This window comes from Neophocaena asiaeorientalis, unplaced genomic scaffold (assembly GCF_003031525.2).
Source record: "Neophocaena asiaeorientalis asiaeorientalis breed wild unplaced genomic scaffold, Neophocaena_asiaeorientalis_V1.1 scaffold136, whole genome shotgun sequence".
Classification (NCBI taxonomy): Eukaryota; Metazoa; Chordata; class Mammalia; order Artiodactyla; family Phocoenidae; genus Neophocaena; species Neophocaena asiaeorientalis.
In genome coordinates, this window is record NW_020185333.1 from 6,509,452 (window position 1) to 6,527,774 (window position 18,323).

General features: G+C 38.7%; 1 protein-coding gene and 1 pseudogene across 6 annotated transcripts in view; one reads left to right on the plus strand and one right to left on the minus strand.

The window, feature by feature from the left end:
• Nucleotides 1-18,323, plus strand: part of CD47 (CD47 molecule) — a 56,914-nt gene that overhangs the window by 20,426 nt on the left and 18,165 nt on the right. For all 6 annotated transcript variants that reach the window (XR_003001860.1, XR_003001861.1, XM_024735307.1 and 3 more), the window contains exon 3: nucleotides 3,935-4,024. Coding sequence is in view for 4 of the 6 variants with exons in the window: in XM_024735307.1 (XP_024591075.1) it covers nucleotides 3,935-4,024 (90 nt within the window). In the remaining 2 variants the exon portion in view is untranslated. The remainder of the gene's footprint in view (nucleotides 1-3,934; nucleotides 4,025-18,323) is intronic.
• On the minus strand, nucleotides 207-776 carry LOC112393202 (mitochondrial intermembrane space import and assembly protein 40 pseudogene; annotated as a pseudogene).

An 18,323-nucleotide genomic window follows, 5' to 3' on the forward strand; every position in this document is an offset into this window, starting at 1 on the left:
GCAGCTACATGCCCTGATAGGTTATGTGAGACACACATACACACAAGCCATTTTTCAGTGTCTGTGTCAAGGGGCCAAACCCCTGAGCAGCACAGTAAGTTATTTTGTAGCGTACGGTGCACAGAACAACAGAGGGAGAGACACTTGCTTGGAGAGGTTCATCCTCTCTGAGGGAGGCAGGAGCCCAGCGCGCCCCGGGACCTTCATCAGCTGGACCCCTCCTCTTTTTTGGTTGTGGTGGCCTCAGAAGCAGCCATTTCCTCTAATCCATCTGCTGGCTTCTCCTTCTCCTCCTCCTGGGGATCGAGGTCCGGGTACTTCTGCATGCACTCCTGCATGGCCCGGAACTGGTCTACACAGTCCGACCCCTTGACATCCTCTGTGCTGCAGTGGAAGCAGGAAAAGGCCGCCTTGAACTGTTCCCCACACACCCCGCTGGCCATGCCCCCAAGGCACGGGCAGTTCCAGCTGAGGTCTCCGTGGGGCAGGATCAGTCCGTGCTCCTCTAACGGATCATTGGGGTCGTCGGACGCCAGCTCCACGTTGCTTGGAGTTTCATGGTCTTCTTTGGTCACAAATATGATTCGATCCTTCCCTTCCTGCCAGCAGTAGGCCACGGTGCAGCCCGGCGCTCCGACCTCCCGCGATTGAAGCATTGGGGGGCGGCCTCTCGCTGCGACCTCTCGCTGTGACCTCTCTGCTGCGGCCTCTCTGCTGAGGGGCGGGCGACTTGGAGGCCCGCGCGGACCCGCCTCCTCCCATTCAAATATTTACCTAAGCGCATGACAGGAAGAGACTTTCACTGCCCAGAGGATTTTAGTCTATTATCAGGCAGTTCCAGTTCTTCCTGAAGTCAAGCTAAAACTTGCAACCCTGCAATTTCTCACTCACTAGGAGGTATGGTATTTCTCTTCCAAGTTTATTCTTCTCTAAGGTAAAAATCCCCAGTTCCTTCAGCCATTGCTCATGGTTTCAGCATCCCTATTCTAGTCATTTTCCTTTGGGACGATTCCCTATTATGTCTTTAAATTTGATGAGTAAAACTGAACTCAGGACTGCATTTGTGGGCCGTGTCCTACCTTCCTGCTACTACCTGATGGCTGCATTAACTTTCTGGTAGGTCCTGCTTCTCTATAATCCATTCCCTTCAAGGCTGCCAAAGAAGATTTTAAATAAATCAGGTCACATTTCTTCCCTACTTGAAGGTTTCCGATCACTTTTCATTGCTTATAGAATAAAATCCAAACTTTCTTAATAAGCTGAGAAGACTTTTCCCACCTTAACAAATTAGAGAGAGGTAACAGGTAATTAGAGAGTTCTTAATCCCAGCAATCTCTTTCCATCTTATCTTGTATCATTAAATTCTAGTTACACTGGCCATCATTCAGTTGCTCCAACTTGCTGTTCCTTTGGCATATCTTCTCCCCTGTCCTCACATGGCAGGCTCTTTCCAGTCCAAGGCTCAGAGCCAGTTCCTCTCCCCATGAGGCCTTACTACCCACAAGAGTCTGTTCTTCAGCCCCTCCCCCTCCTCAAGCCGGTAGCCCCACCTGGCTTATTCACTGCTAGATCTCAGGTACCTAGAAGAGTACCCTACCCATGGTGGGCTTTTAATAAATGTTTGTGTAGTAAGTGAAAAATGAGTGGTCAGACCAGGTCAAACACACTTCTTATTTTCACTGGTAGATTTCTATTAATATATGCTAAGACTGTTGAAGATTATTCTGTTGTGTAAGGAGGGAGGCCAGTGAAGAAAGAACATTTCATTGTCAGCCCATGTTGAACATGAGATCAGATTCTGGCTGTATCTTGAAGGTAGCAACCACAGGATTTAGTGTCAGGCCAGAAGTGAGATGTGAGAGAAGTCAAGGAGTCAAGGATGACCCCAAGGTTTTTAGCTTGAGCAACTGGAGAAATGGGGTCACCACTACTGAAATGGGGAAAACTGAGAGGGTAGGTTTGCTGAAGGAGTAGGGGGAGGAGTTTCAGGAGTCAGTTTGGGACATGAAGATTTAAGATACTTAAGACCCTTAATTCTCTAGGCCTCAGTTTCCTCAATGATAGGAGGCATGTAGTAGTTGTGAGGATTTGAGGAGTTAATGTACACAACTCAAAAAAAAAAATAAAGCACGTAGAGAAAAATAGGTTAAGAATAGTCATTAGATCATTGAGCTTTTACCAAATCCTCTGGGCATTAGATACGGAAAACTAAAGATGATTCATGAAGGTTTTTCCTGGTAGGATTTTAGACTGAATTGAAATGGGTTTTCTTTGGTATAGGAAGATGCTCAGTAATTCAGTTGGAAATTAAGATATGAATTCAGAGTATCTGAAGACATCTGTCTCTTGGTAGAGATCTGCAACCATGAGAGCATCCACCCCCCCACCCCAAAAAACTCTCTTTCATTCACTCACTGTTTTTTGACTATCGGAACCTTCAGCAACAAACCAATTGAGTCTCTACTATGTGTAGTGCAAAATGCTAGATTATGGAAAGTCAATATCTGTGAGATAGAATTCATAATATTATATTCTGTGGATTGTTGTGAACATTTACCCGAGCTTAACATTATAAGCTAACACAAGAAATGCATGGCTAGTATTACTGTATGAAATCCCACAAGTCTTCTTGCATGCCGATACAGAGGCAGAGCAGTGGAAGATTTGAAAATGTGCACAGCGCATTCCCTCTTCACAGGCAAACTTTGAAATGCTTTCAGTGCATTTACTTGGCTTTATTGTTAGAGAAGAAATTTCACAGGTAAAATTATCGTCTTAGGAGTTGATAAGATGCAATTAAACTTAATTTTTCAAAAGTTCTCAACAAATCTTTCTGAAGACTTAAACTCACAATTTCCTTTATATAGAACATATCATTTCATATTATCATTCTCTAGGTAACTTGTAAACCACTTAATACCTAAAGCCCATCATGTTACTTTATATCTAAACAATCATTTGAAGCCTAATTATTCATAAATACATCTTCTATTCCAGAGTAAGTTTGAGAAAAGCCAGGGCTCACATCTGTTTTGGTTTTAGTCAGAGTAAGGTGAAGGTACCCAGTTGTACAGCTTCCACACTTTGATACCCTGAGTAAGTCTTTACAGAAAGACTTCATTGTTGGTTTAAGGTAAATTCTTGGCGTGTTACACATACAGGTGTTCACTGTAGGAGCACATAATAATAATTGAAGTTAATGTTTACTGAGCACTTGGTAAGTGCCAAGATTTGTTTTAGGCCCTTTTCATGTATTAACTTCGTTAACAATCACAACAGTCCAGTTATCCCAGTGTAACAATGAGGACACTGAAGAACAGAGAGGTGTTAAGGCTTTGTCCAAGATCACAGAGATTGTAAGTTAGGGTTGGGTTTCAAAGCCAGGCGCTATAGCTACAGAACTTTGTTCTCAGCTCCTGTACCATATTACCTCCTTCCAGAAGTCATAGGTTAGGGAAAATGTGGTGAAAAGCACTTAAAGAACTAGTTTCTTGTTTCATAAGTAAAATTTGCTGTATAAGTTAAATTATATGTATAATTTGTTACTTAATTATTTTAAGACCAAAGGTTTTTTTTGTTTCTTTTTTGGCGGGGGGGGTTGTTTCTTTTTGCGTTACGCGGGCCTCTCACTGTTGTGGCCTCTCCCGTTGCGGAGCACAGACTCCGGACACACAGGCTCAGCGGCCATGGCTCACGGGCCCAGCCGCTCCACGGCATGTGGGATCCTCCCGGACCAGGGCACGAACCCCTGTCTCCTGCATCGGCAGGCAGACTCTCAACCACTGCGCCACCAGGGAAGCCCTAAGACCAAAGTTTCAATTAATTGTTTTTATTTTCCATCTCCACAATAAAATATATTGTTCACTATTCATGGGCGGGAGCTACAGTGATTATAGTAAATGTTAATTGTGATTTTTGTTTTCTCTTTTCCCAGTTTCATGGTTTTCTCCAAATGAAAATATCCTCACTGTAATTTTCCCAATTTTGGCTATACTTCTATTCTGGGGACAGTTTGGTGTTGTGAGTAAGTACTTACTTCTATTTTTCATTTATGTTATACTGGTTAAATTGTTATTTCTGGCAGACAATGCTGGTGAAATATTTTATTTAACCAAATTGTATTAGCAAGCATGATAACATGGTAAATAAGAATATACAGTCAATATTAATATTCTCCTTGAAGTCTATATTGTTCCTCATACTTTGCTTCAGTTCACTTTTAATTCCTAAGAAGGTTTTTTTTTTCCTTAGCTTCTTAAGAATGAACATTGGGAATCCTGATAATAACAATACCTTTGACTCAACTGGTTTTAATATTTACAGAGCATTTACACATACATTATTTTCTTTGGTAAAGAGATGGTTACAGCCTACATTGGTGTTGACAAGATAGGATGACATAGAAGGAGCGATCAAGATGGCGGAGTAGGAAGCCCCTGAGCTTACCTGCTCCCACGGCACACCAAAGTTACAACTACTTACAGAGCAACTGTCTCTGAGAATGACCTAAAGACTAACAGAGAAGGTACTCTACAATTAAAGATATAAAGAAGAAACCACAACAAGATGAGTAGGAGGGGCAGAGGTGTGGTCTTGTCAGGACCCACACTTAAGGGTCCTTAAGTAGGAGGAAAATCACAACAATGGAAATCCTCCCTGAGGACTGAGGGGTCAAGCCCCACATCCACCTCCCCATCCTGGGGGTCCTAAACCATGAATACAAGTGCCCAAAATGTCTGACTTTGAATACCTGTGGAACTTATGTTTGGGAGAGCCAGAGGGCTGTAGGATACCAAGACTTTGCTCTTAAAGGGTGTGCACAGAAACTTACTTGCTCTAAGTCCCAGCACAGAGGCAGCAGTTTGACAGGTGTCTGAGTCAGACCCACTTGCTTATCTTGGAGAGCCTCACTGAGAGACAGGAGGCAGTTGGGATTCCCTCCCGGAAGTGAGATGCTGGCGGCAGCCATTTTTGTGATCTCGTTCTACCACTCCGACACCTTCACTGGAGGGCACCATATTGGAATCCTCCCTCTAGCGTATTAGCTCTGGGGACCGGCACAGCCTACCAGCAATCATGCAACTTGTAGCAGTTGCATGCTGACAGGTTGCACAGCCAACAGTGCTGGGGAGCCTATCCTGCCCACCAGTGTGCCCACAGGAGTTGGCCTCACACACAATAAAAGGGCACAAAGAGTCCACATAGGGGATACTCCTGGAGCATCTGGCTCTGGTAGCCATAGGGAAACTTGCTGCTGGGCCCCATAGGACATCTACATAAGGCCACTTTTCTAAGATTGGGAGATGTAATGGACCTACCTAATATATAGAAATAAACAGAATTAGGCAGTATGAGGAGACAGGAATATGTTTCAAATGAGAGAACAAGAAAAACTCTCAGAAAAAGAGCTAAATGAAACAGAGATAAGCAATCTACCTGATAAAGAGTTTAAGGTAATGATCGTAAAGATGCTTACTGAACTCTGGAGAAGAGTGGATGAACACAGTGAGAACTTCAACAAAGAGTTAGAAAATAGAAAAAAGAATCCATCAGAACTGAAGAATACAATAACTGAAGTGAAAAATACATTAGAGGGGATCAACAGTAGATTAGATGATACAGAAGGACAGATCAGTGATCTAGAATACAGAGTACTAGAAATCACTCAAACTGAACAGGAAAAAAAGACTTTTTAAAATGAGGATAGTTTGAGGGACTTTTGAGACAACATCAAGTATACTAACATTCACATTATAGGGGTCCCAGAAGGAGGCGAGAGAGAGAAAGGGGCAGAAAATGTATTTGAAGAAATAATGGCTAAAACTTCCCTAATCTGGGGGATGAAAGAGATATTCAGGTCCAGGAAGCATAGAGAGTCCCAAGAAAGATGAACTCAAAGAGATCCACACCAAGGCATATCATGATTAAAATGACAAAAGTTAAAGATAAGAGAGTTTTAAAGGCAGCAAAAGAAAAGCAACACTAGTCACAATCGTGGGAATTCCCATAAGGTTATCAGCCAATTTTTCAGCAGGAATTTTACAGGCCAGAAGGGAATGACATGCTGTATTTAAAATGCTGAAAGGAAAAATCTAACCACCAAAAATATTCTACCTGGCAATATTGTCATTCAGAAATGAAGGAGAGAGAAAGAATTTCCCAGACAAGCAAAAACTAAGGGTTCATCACCACCTTACAAGCTGGTTCATAAACCAGCCTTACAATAAATGTTAAAGGGTCTTCTTTAAGTGGAGAAGGCAAGGTCATAACTGGAGATAAGAAAGTATATGAAAGGAAAACTCTCACTGCTAAGGCAAATATATAGTAAAGGCAGTGGATTGTCACTTAAAAAGTGAATGTTAAATGACAAAAGTTGTAAAATCAAGTGTAACTACAGTAAGTGTTATTTGTGTATACAAAATAGAATGATGTAAGTATGACATCAAAAACATAAAACAGGGTTGGGGGGAGTAAAAACATAGTTTTCAGAATGTGTTTGAACTTAAGTGACTATCAGCTTAAAGCAATCTGCTGTGTATATAGGTTCATGTATATAAACCTCATGGTAACCACAAACCAAAAACCTATAATAGCTACACAAAAAGTAAAGAGGAAGGAACCAAAACACAAAGCTAAAGAAAATCATCAACCCATGAGGGAAGAGACTAAAAGATGAAAGGAACAGACAAGAACTACAAAAGCAACCAGAAAACAATTAACAAAATGACAATAAAAGTGCATACCTATCAATAACCACTTTCAATGTAAATGGACTAAATGCTCCAATCAAAAGACACAGGATGGCTGAATGGACACAAGAACAAGACCCATCTATATATGCTGCCTACAGAAGATTCACTTCAAACCTAAAGACATACATGCACTGAAAGTGAAAGGATGGAAAAATATGTTCCTTACAAATGGAAACAAAAAGAAAGCTGAGGTAGCAGTTCTGATATCAAGGAAAATAGACTTTAAAACAAAGACTTCAAGAGAAGACAAGAAAAAAAAAAGGTGTGACATAAGGATAAAGGGATCAATCCAAGAAGAGGATATAACATTCATAAGTATTTATGCACTCAACAAAGGAGCACCTAAATATATAAAGCAAGTAGTATAGGAAAATTGACAATAATACAATAGCTGGGGACTTTGATACTCCACTTACGTCAGTGGATAGATCATCTACACAGAAAATTAATAAGAAAATATTGGCCTTAAATGACACATCAGACTTGATGGAATTAATAGACTTATATAGAACATTCCATTCAAAACCAACAGAATACACACTCTTTTCAAGTGCATGTGAAATACTCTCCAAGATAGATCACATGCTAAGCCACAAAACCAGTCTCAGTAAATTAAAAAAGATTGAAATCATATCAAGCATCTTTTCCTATCACAACAGTATGAAACTAGAAATCAGTTACAAGAAGAAAAATGGAAAAAACACAAACAAGTGGAGGCTAAACAACATGCTACTAAACAACCATTGGGTCACTGAAGAAATCAAAGAGGAAATTAAAAAATACCTGGGACAAATGAAAATGGAAACACAATGATCCAAAATCTTTGCATTGCAGCAAAAGCAGTTCTAAGAGGGAAGTTTATGGTGATACAGGCCTACATCAAGAAATAAGAAAAATTTCAAATAAACAATATAACCTTATACCTAAAGGAACTAGAAAAGAGGAACCAACAAAGCCCAAAAGTAGTAGAAAGAAGGAAATAGTAAGGATCAGAGCAAAAATAAATGAAAAAAAACAGTAAAAAAAGATCAGTGAAACTAAGAGCTGTCTCTTTGAAAAGATAAAATTTATGAACCTTTAAGCCAGACTCATCAAGAAAAAAAGAGAAAGGGCCCAAGTAAATAGAATAAGAAATGAAAGAGAAGTTACAATTGACACCACAAAAATACAAAGGATCATAAGAGATTATTACTAACAGTTATACACCAGCAAATTAGACAACCTAGAAGAGATACATAAATTCTTAAAAACACACAATCTTCCAAGACTGAATCAGGAAGAGATAGAAGATCTGAGCAGTCCGATTACTGGAAGTGAAATTGAATTAGTAATCAAAAAACTCTGAACAGACAAAAGTCTGGGAGCAGATAGTTTCACAGGTGAATCTACTAAACATTTAAAGAAGAGTTATTACCTATCCTTCTCAAGCTATTCCAAAAAAATAGAAGAAGGAATACCCTCAAATTTGTTCTGTGAGGCCAGATTTACCCTGATACTAAAACCAGTCAAAGACACTAGAAAAATAAATAAATACAGGACAATATCCCTGATGAACATAGATGCAAAAATCCTTGACAAAATACTAGCAAAACGAATTCAGCAGTACATTAAAAGGATCATAGGCCACAATCACGTGGGATTTATCCCAGGAACGCAAGGATGTTTCAATATCCACAAATTAATTTAACATGATACGCCACATTAGCAAGACAAAAGAAAAATATCATTTGATTATCTCAATTGATGCAGAAAGAGCAGTTGACAAAATCCAACATCCACTTATGATAAACACTCAACAAAGTAGGTGTACCCAAGATAATAAAGGCCACGTATAACAAACCCACAGCTAACATCATATTCAATGGAGAAAAACTGAAGGCTTTTCCTCTAAGGTCAGAAACAAGACAGGATGCCCACTCTCACCACTTTTATTCAACATTGTATAGGAAGTCCTAGCCACAGCAATCAGACAAGAAAAGAGGTAAAAGGCATCCAAATTGGAATGGCAAAAGTAAAACTGTCATATTTACATATAACATGATGCTACATATAGAAAAGCCTAAAGACTCCATGGAAAAAATGTTAGAACTGGTAAATGAATTCAGTTAGTGGTAGCATACCAAATCAATATACAGAAATCTGTTGTATATCTATGTATTAAGAATGAACTATCAGAAAGAAAAATTAGGAAAGCAATCCCATTTACAATTGCATCAAAAAAAATAAATTTAACCAAGGAGGTGAAAGACCTATACTCTGAAAACTATAAGACACTGATGAAAGAAATTGAAGACAACACAGACAAATGGAAAGATATTCTGTGCTCATAGCTTGAAAGAATTAATATCGTTAAATTGTCCATACTACCCAAAGCAATCTACAGATTTAATGAATCTCTATCAAAATACCAATGGCATTTTTTAAAGAACTGGAACACATAATCTTAAAATTTTCATGGAAACACAAAAGACCCTGTATAAACAATCTTAAGAAAGAAGAACAAAAAAAAAGAAAGAAAGAAAGAAAGAAAAATAAAGCTGCAAGTTATCACTCTCTTTGATTTCAAACTATACCACAAAGCTTTAGTAATCAAAACTGTATGTTGCTGGCACAAAAACAGACACACAGATCAATGGAACAGAATAGAGAGCCCAGAAAGAAACCCACACACTTATGGTCAACTAATTTACAATAAAGGAGCCAAGACTATACAGTGGGGGAAAGACAGTCTCTCTTCAATAAATGGTGTTGGTAAAACTGGACAGGTATGTGGAAAAGCATGAAACTGGACTCCTTTCAGTAGTCTAAACTTTTAAACTTCATTTATTTGTTTATTGGCTGTGTTGGGTCTTTGTTGCTGCGTGTGGGCTTTCTCTAGTTGCGGTGAGTGGGGGCTACTCTTCGTTGTGGTGTGCAGGCTTCTCATTGTGGTGGCTTCTCTTGTTGCGGAGCATGGGCTCTAGGTGCGCAGGCTTCAGTAGTTGTGGCACATGGGCTCAGTAGTTGTGGCTCACGGGCTCTAAAGCGCAGGCTCAGTAGTTGTGGCATATGGGTTAGTTGCTCCACGGCATGTGGGACCTTCCCAGACCAGGGCTTAAACCCGTGTCCCCTGCATTGGCAGGCAGATTCTTAACCATGGTACCAGGGAAGTCCCAAAACTTTTAAACTTTTAAAATGTAAGATTTATTTCTCATCTCCCTATAGCACACTGAAATAGTCATTGAAGGCTAGTAAACATTTATATAAGGCAAGGAGTAATTAATGGCTGATTTCATTTATTTATTTTATTCACTAGTGCAACCTTTATAAAATGAAAGCTAGTAAAATATTGTAGTGGATTGACCTATTATATATTTCATGAATTTTACTCAGAAGTTTAAGTCATGTGTATCTAAAGTGATACATAAAAATGGAAGGGAAATGACTGATTATGTATTCTAAGGATTCTTTTCAATGTATGGCACTCTGGAAATGCTTTGTGATTTCAAATCTGTTCTCAACTTTTGCTTAAAAGGGCAAAAGAGAGGAAGAAAGGGCTAAGGGAGAAAACTGTCAAGATATTTCACAACTCTTACTTTCAAAACAGTGTCTAAAATTCTTGTGGAAATTTTCTTAGAATTTCAGTAAGTCTTTTATATCAAGAAAAAGACTGGTGTAGCACGAAGACCTTGTCCACTGATGTTAGGGAAAGCCTTTATCCCTATTGGCAGACTCAGGCCTTAAGGCCTATGTCATATGATTTAAATAGGCAATAGCCTTTTTCTAAGATCATGAAATCATTTCACTGAAGTGTGATTTGTTGCATTTGGATTGATTGAACTGTGCTGATCATGACATTACCATTAGTAACATATCATTTTTAGTGGACCGAACCAGCAGTGTATTCACTATCAGCCATATTCTTACAAAATAAGCTTTACCATTGTTTTTCTGACTTAAAAAAAAGTAATACATATCACTTTAGGATACCTTATACAACAGAGGAAGTCTAGAGAAAAAACAAAAATCATCTAGAGTCTCACAGCCTGGAAATAAACTATTGAGGTATTCTAGTGAATTTCTCCTTCCCTTTCTGTCTTTTTTCTTGAAAAAGGAAAAACCATAAATGGACTCATATAGCTTACATACTTGTAAATGCTGATTTGCCTCCCGTGTTTTCAGAAATCTTTTTGTAGTTGCCTGTGCTCTACTTTTATGGATGTACTATAATTTACTTAACTCTCATCTTGATGGATATTAAGGATATTTCCAAATTTTCTTGATACTATGGAAGTATCTAGTGTTACATACCTTTAGTACATACTAAAGGTATGTAACACTAGAAATGGCAGAGACGGTATTTTAAGCCTCATGATACATGTTGCCAACGTGTTTTCCAGCACCATTGTATCAATTACTACTGCAGGTGAGAATACCTGTCTTTCACCTCACAAGCTTGACATCATTATAATTCTAAAATCTTTGGTAATTCGATGGTTAAAAAAACATCATCTTAATTTTCATTTTTGTGTTAGGGTAAATGTTCTTTTTTATATGTATTCTATTGGTCATATTTTTTGGGGGGCCATGCCTTGTGGGATCTTGGTTCCCTGACCTGGGATCAAACCCGTGCCCCCTGCAGTGGAAGCACGGAGTCCTAAACACTGGACCAGCAGGGAACTCCCTTCTATTGATCATATTTTAAGGAATGTGATCATAAATCTAAAAAAATATTTTAGTGGCAATTTTTTTTTGTAAATAATTTTTTAGCATCTTTATTGGAGTATAATTGCTTTACAATGGTGTGATAGTTCCTGCTGTATAACAAACTGAATCAGCTATACCTAAACATATATCCCTTTATCCCCTCCCTCTTGCATCTCCCTCCCCCCCTCCCTATCCCACCCCTCTAGGTGGTCCCAAAGCACCAAGCTGATCTCCCTGTGCTATGCGGCTGCTTCCCACTAGCTATCTATTTCACATTTGGTAGTGTATATATGTCCACATAGTGGCAATTTTTTAATTAGGCTCATCTTAGAACAAGTAAATGTAGTGTGTGTGTGTGTGTGTGTGTATGTGTGTAGGAGGTACTTATATACTTGATTCACCCAGCCTGCGCTCACATTTAAAGGTGTTTTTGATAATAGTACCTAAATATTTGTAGAGCTCTTGCTTTGTGTGATAGGCACTATGCAAAGTACTCTACATCTGAAATCATATTTACTTCTTTCAGGAACTCTATGGGGATAGATACTGTTGTTATCATTCCCATTTTATAGACAAGAGACAGAGGCACAGATTGGTTAGGCAGTTTGCCCACCATCACCCAACTGTTTCTTGGTAGTACTGGGATTTGAAACAGTGCTATTTACCACTACATTATAGTGCCTCCCTGTCTTGAAATTATTTCGAATGTGTTTTTGTTTTCTTTTCTCAAGAAGGGTGAACCTATATCTGGATATACACATTGAGTAAAAGAAACTGTTATTTATAGAGTAGAATGTGGACCCACTTTATTTATTCAATAAATGTCTTTTGACAGGGTACCTACCGATTACTAGGCACTGGGCGGTATGCTAGAGATGTAGAAGTGAAATGTAAATTGCCCCTGGCTTTGTAGCACTGCTCTGTGCCTTCTGTCACATCTTCAGGTTAGATATGAATCTAAATCTACTTCTCCCTTGGTACGCTTTGTAGGAGGCCTCCTGTTTATGGCCTGGGGATTCCACCAACAGGAAAGCCCCCTTTTTCCCCACTTGCTCCTTGGTTTTGCATTTTTTATATCAAGAAAAAGACTTGGGGCTTCCCTGGTGGCGCAGTGGTTGAGAGTCCGCCTGCCGATGCAGGGGACACGGGTTCGTGCCCTGGTCCGGGAAGATCCCACATGCCGCAGAGCGGCTGGGCCCGTGAGCCATGGCCCCTGAGCCTACGCGTCCGGAGCCTGTGTTCCACAACGGGAGAGGCCACAACAGTGAGAGGCCCGCGTACCAAAAAAAAAAAAAAAAGAAAAAGACTTGAATCAAGTCTTTACACGCTCTAAAGTATTAATAGTAACTCAGACCCATGACTTTCTAAGTTTCTAGTTCCTTTTAACTTTTTCTGTACTTGACCTCAGGGGGTTTCTCTCTGGTTTTTCTAGCTCTGAGTGTCATTCTTTTTGGTGATCCAAGATAAAACCTAAACCTTCTGTCAGCTAAACATCCAGTTATGACAGCAGATTATGCTTTCACTTTGAGGAGAAAGAGTTTCTTTATACCAGAACTGTATCTTGAACTGTATCTCAGGATGTCATCGATCCTACTGAGAAAGAAGCCTTGAGAAGACTTCTAAACTCTGGAAGCCAAGCCAAGGGGTCCCAAATGTGGTGAGCCTTAGACCACATTTTGAAGACAAAGGTCTCTCACAGGAAAATGTTCCTAAATACCTTTGCCTTTAACTTTAACTTACAAGCTTTTAAGCAGAATCTTACGCTTAGCAAACAGCTCAGAGAATCCTAGAATCAAACACTGAGCCTTAACCAAAGTAACAGTTTTCTTAATAGTATTACATTTCAGGTATTTTGTTTTTGTTCTGAAAACTGTACCAACTCAGTTTTCCACTGCACTGACAATTATGTTCCTGGCTGATTTTCAGGGTTGTCCTTCCTTACTCTTTGACAATATAACAGGTATTTTCTATCATTTAGATGTTTGATGAATGATTTCAATTGCTGCCCATCAAGACCTGTAGTTTTTATAGGATTAAGGTTCAACTTCATATCAAGAACTGGATAACATCAGGGAAGGGGAAGGGGAAGCTGGGACGAAGTGAGAGAGTGGCATGGACATATATACACTACCAAATATAAGATAGATAGCTAGTGGGAAGCAGCTGTATAGCACAGGGAGATCAGCTCAGTGCTTTGAGACCACCTAGAGGGGTGGGATAGGGAGGGTGGGAGGGAGATGCAAGAGGGAGGGGATATGGGGATATATGTATACATATAGCTGATTCACTTTGTTATACAGCAGAAACTAACACAACATTGTAAAACAATTATACTCCAATAAAGATGTTAAAAAAATAACTGGATAACATGTTGAAATTCTTTGAGATGGGAGTATCTATTCTTATTTTTTCTTCTTTAGAACTGTTGTATTATTCAGTGAATCCCTGCTTTACACAGAACTGCGGGACTATAAACACGACCATATAAGCTGAAACTCTGCAAAACAATCTAATAATAAATGCCAAAATTTACTATAGTTCTGTGACCTTTAAACTTTTTGTCAAAACATTAAAACGTCTCTTACTGTCAGTAATAAATGTATTAGGAAATGAAAAAAATAGTAAAACTAATATTTAGTACATGATAAATTAAAACATTGAGAATTGAAGAATTTTATCAAGGGTAGTTTGGAAAATGCTTGCCTCTTCTTATATAACTGAATACAGAGCAAGCATCTTGTCTATGCCTTGGTGAATTGTCATACTCCTTTCTAAGATCGAATCAGCTTCCATCACTTTCAATGTCATGAACTATCCATCGCAAAGAATTCCTTTCATGTGAAGTTTTTCTGCCAGAGTCACATCCTTTGGGACATCTTCATTCTTTGTCAGAGCCACCTCATTGTCCTCATGTATGCCAATAAGTTCACTCTTACTAAGTTCTTCTGGCTGCATATCTAGACTCTCTTGAACGGCAGTAGTGTTGACATTCCACAGTCAGCTATTCTGTAACCTCAGTTACCTTCTATTCGAATTTCGCTTCCAGCATTGTCACATCTCGTCTCTTTGCTCCCTCACCTTTATTGCCCTGTTTCCTCTTTTGATTATCCATTGTAAAATGTTGCAGTGGCTTATGACTGGGACACAGGAGGTAACACAACATATGCTTTGCAGTCTGTGCGTGAATTGAATAACAGATGTGCAGTGACCAGTCACCAGCAGTCTTTGAAAAGGGTAACATGAGTGGTCACTGATCATGATGCATATCTGTTATTTATGTAGTGATTTGTGAATTGAAGAGATACCAGAGAAGTTTACACTTTATGCAATTACTCAGTTAATATATTGTGAACTCTGTTTTGGGGGGACTTGTGTTATTTAACTAAATGATGGTAACTGAAATTCATGCATGTCAGAACCGGGACAGGAGAGGACAGCTGTAATTTATTTCAAATTTGTGCATTCTAGGCATCTTTCATTTCGTTTTCTAACTTTCTAGTCCCTGCTCAAGATTATTCCTTCCACAAGGATTTTGGTTACTGCTCAAGGGTCTCTACAGAAATTGGTTAGGGGTCTCTATAGAAATCATTGTTGGAAAATTCAAGGAAAAAAATTCTCCATCACAACAGCCTTGAGATCCTACTAAGTCCTTGAGTGCAATATTGAGGAGTAGCTTAATATTGAACGTGATTAGGCCATGAAAACACATTTAAAAGAAGTAATGGAACAGAATTTCTTTGTAGATTAGAAAAATCATTCTGACCGAAGTAAAGACGTATACTAACTGCACCAGGAAATTTCTGTCCGCAAAGGTAAAGTATCATCATGATAGATATTATTACAAAGAATTCTATTAAATAATCTTGGACTCCCATTGCTTTCCCTTGGTCCTGTCCACATAATTATCAAATTCTGTTATTAAATCGTGTTTTTATACACTGATTTTATTGTGGAAGGAACTGAACAAAACTATAGCTTAGCAGTATACTCTTTTGTAGAAATACAGTCGCTATTCCTTTGACCCTTTCCCAATTCAAACGTCCCAACTTCCTGCATATGTTCTGAAGGTGTGGCACCATGCACAAGACCAGGAATGTTTGGAACCAAGGAAAGGAAGTTAGTGTGTTAGGCATCATCTTCTTTTATCTTTTATATTCAAAGTACCTCAAAGCCCAGGCTTCATAAAGATTGGGCTCTTTTATTGCCGGGTCCTGTAGACTGGGAATGTGATTTCTAGTCAGTCTTCATTTTGACAAAATTATTTCATCGAAACAAGTTGGATAGTATATGGAGTCCATTATAAAATTATTTTACTCTCCTTCTGGCAAGTAATCAGTTTATTATTGGCATTAATATTCATTTTTTTAATATTCATTTTTATCCAGCACCAGTTTCACAAAGCCTTCACTGTTTTTTTAATGTGTGTTAAATATTTTTAAAATAGTAATTTTAATTTAATTTAATAAAAAATTTGAAATTGTAATTTTATTTTAAAGCTTATGAGATGTGCTTTATCCTGCATTGGAGACAATATTGATGTGCAGCTCAACAGAAACCAAAAACATTCTAAAATTACTTTCCGAGAGTTATCAGAAGATAGCACTGTAATAATAAAATCAAACGTGTCTCCCTTTATGATTTTTTCCTTTTTTTTTTTTTTTTTTTGAGGGAAGCCCCGATTTTTTCCTTATTTGATGTGCATTTTACCTCAGTGTTTAACCTTCCTGTTTGCCACTAACTCACTAATCACTTGGTAAGGGATCATTTAAATGTCGTGCATTATAACAGGCATTGAGTTCATGGATTTTAGGGTTTTGTTAGGTGGACTTCAGCCTGTATGGATCTATGTGGGCTTATTGAATACCATCTTTGGGGTGTCATTAAAACTAAGATGATAGTTTTATTTGATCTCCAAGTTGAGCCTGGTAATTTCACTAGACTTCTTCTGCCACAGCCTGCATTCTGTCTCGTATGTGCTTTATGTCAGTGACAAGGAGACAAGAAAACCTTAATGGAGTATCTATTCATAGTATTAGCCACGTTTCTTCAGGTGGCTAGAGGGACATGTCATTTCTCTGTTCGCATGAATCTGAAAGATTAAATACATAATAGGGCTTTCTTAGGCTAGGGTAGACCCACACCTTTTATTTAACTGGAGGAGAAGATCTGGGAGTAACACTTCCATGACACATTCCCCACCAACACACACACTCATTCCCATATTAGAATATCAGGAGCACTGAGGCAGAATTACTTGTCTTTGTTCACTGTCAGCACTTAGAATAGTGATTGTCACATAGTAGGTGCTCAATCAACTGTTACTGAATAAAGTAACCTCTACTCCTACCTCAATTTGGTTGATATGACTTGGGCTAATAAAAGGGCCCAGTACATGGTGGGCACACAGTAAGTATTTATAGAGCAAGCAAATGAACAACCTATCTCATCTCTGAGAAGAAGCTGACTAGATTTAATTACTTTATAGACGGTATAAAAGGGAAACTTTTAGAATTCCTAATTTGTTGAAAAAACTTGACATTGTCTCCCCATATATTTGGTATTCCCGTGTCAGGCAGCACTAAGTTTATAAGTATCTATTAAAAATGTAAGTACCAACCATACCCAACGTTGGTCAGAATGTGGAGCAACAGGAACTCTCATACATTGCTGGCGGGAGTGCAAAATGGTACAGCCTCTTTGTAAGACAGTTTGGTGGTTTCATGTAAAACTAAATGTACTCTTTCCATATGATCCAGTAATCGTGCTCCTTGGTATTTACCCAAATGGAGTTGAAAACTTAAGTCCACACAGAAACCTACACATGGATGTTTATAGCTGCTTTCTTCATCATTGCCAAAACTTGGAAGCAACCAGGATATTCTTCAGTAGGATAATGGATACACTGGGTGGTACATCCCGACAATGGAATATTATTCATCACTGAAAACAAATGAGCTGTCAATCATGAAAAGACATGGAGGAACCTTAAATACATATTCCTAAGTAAAAGAAGCCAATCTGAAAAGGCTACATACTATATGATTCCATCTATAAAGCATTATGGAAAAGGCAAAACTATGCAGACAATTAAAGACACAGACCTACTAGAGAATGGACTTGGGGATATGGGGAGGGGGAAGGGTAAGCTGTGACAAAGTGAGAGAGTGGCATGGACATATATACACTACCAAAGGTAGAATAGATAGCTAGTGGGAAGCAGTCACATAGCCCAGGGAGATCAGTAGAATAGATAGCTAGTGGGAAGCAGTCGCATAGCCCAGGGAGATGAGCTCGGTGCTTTGTGACCACCTAGAGGGGTGGGATAGGGAGGGTGGGAGGGAGGGAGATGCAAGAGGGAGGAGATAAGGGAACATATGTATATGTATAACTGATTCACTTTGTTATAAAGCAGAAACTAACACACCATTGTAAAGCAATTATACTCCAATAAAGATGTTAAAAAAAAAAAAAAAAGGGCAGTGGTTGCTAGGAGTGGGTGGTGGGGAGGAGAGATGCACAGGCAGAGCACAAAGGATTTTTAGGCAGTGAAGATAGTCTGTATAATATATAATATTGGATATATGGCATTATAAATTTGTCCAAACCCATAGAATGTATAGCACCAAGAGTGAACCCTAATGTAAACTATGGACTTTGGGTGATTATGATGGGTCAATGCAGGTTCATCCTTAGTTAAAAAAAAAAAAAAAAAATGTATCATTATTCTTGTGAGTGAAGTTGATAATTAGGAAGGCTATGCATATATGGGGGAAGGGAGTATATGGTGATTCTCTGTACCTCCCTCTCAATTTTGTTGTAAATCTGAAACTGCGCTTAAAAAAAAAGTCTTTAAAAAATGTAAATACTGTATTTCCCCTATTTTAT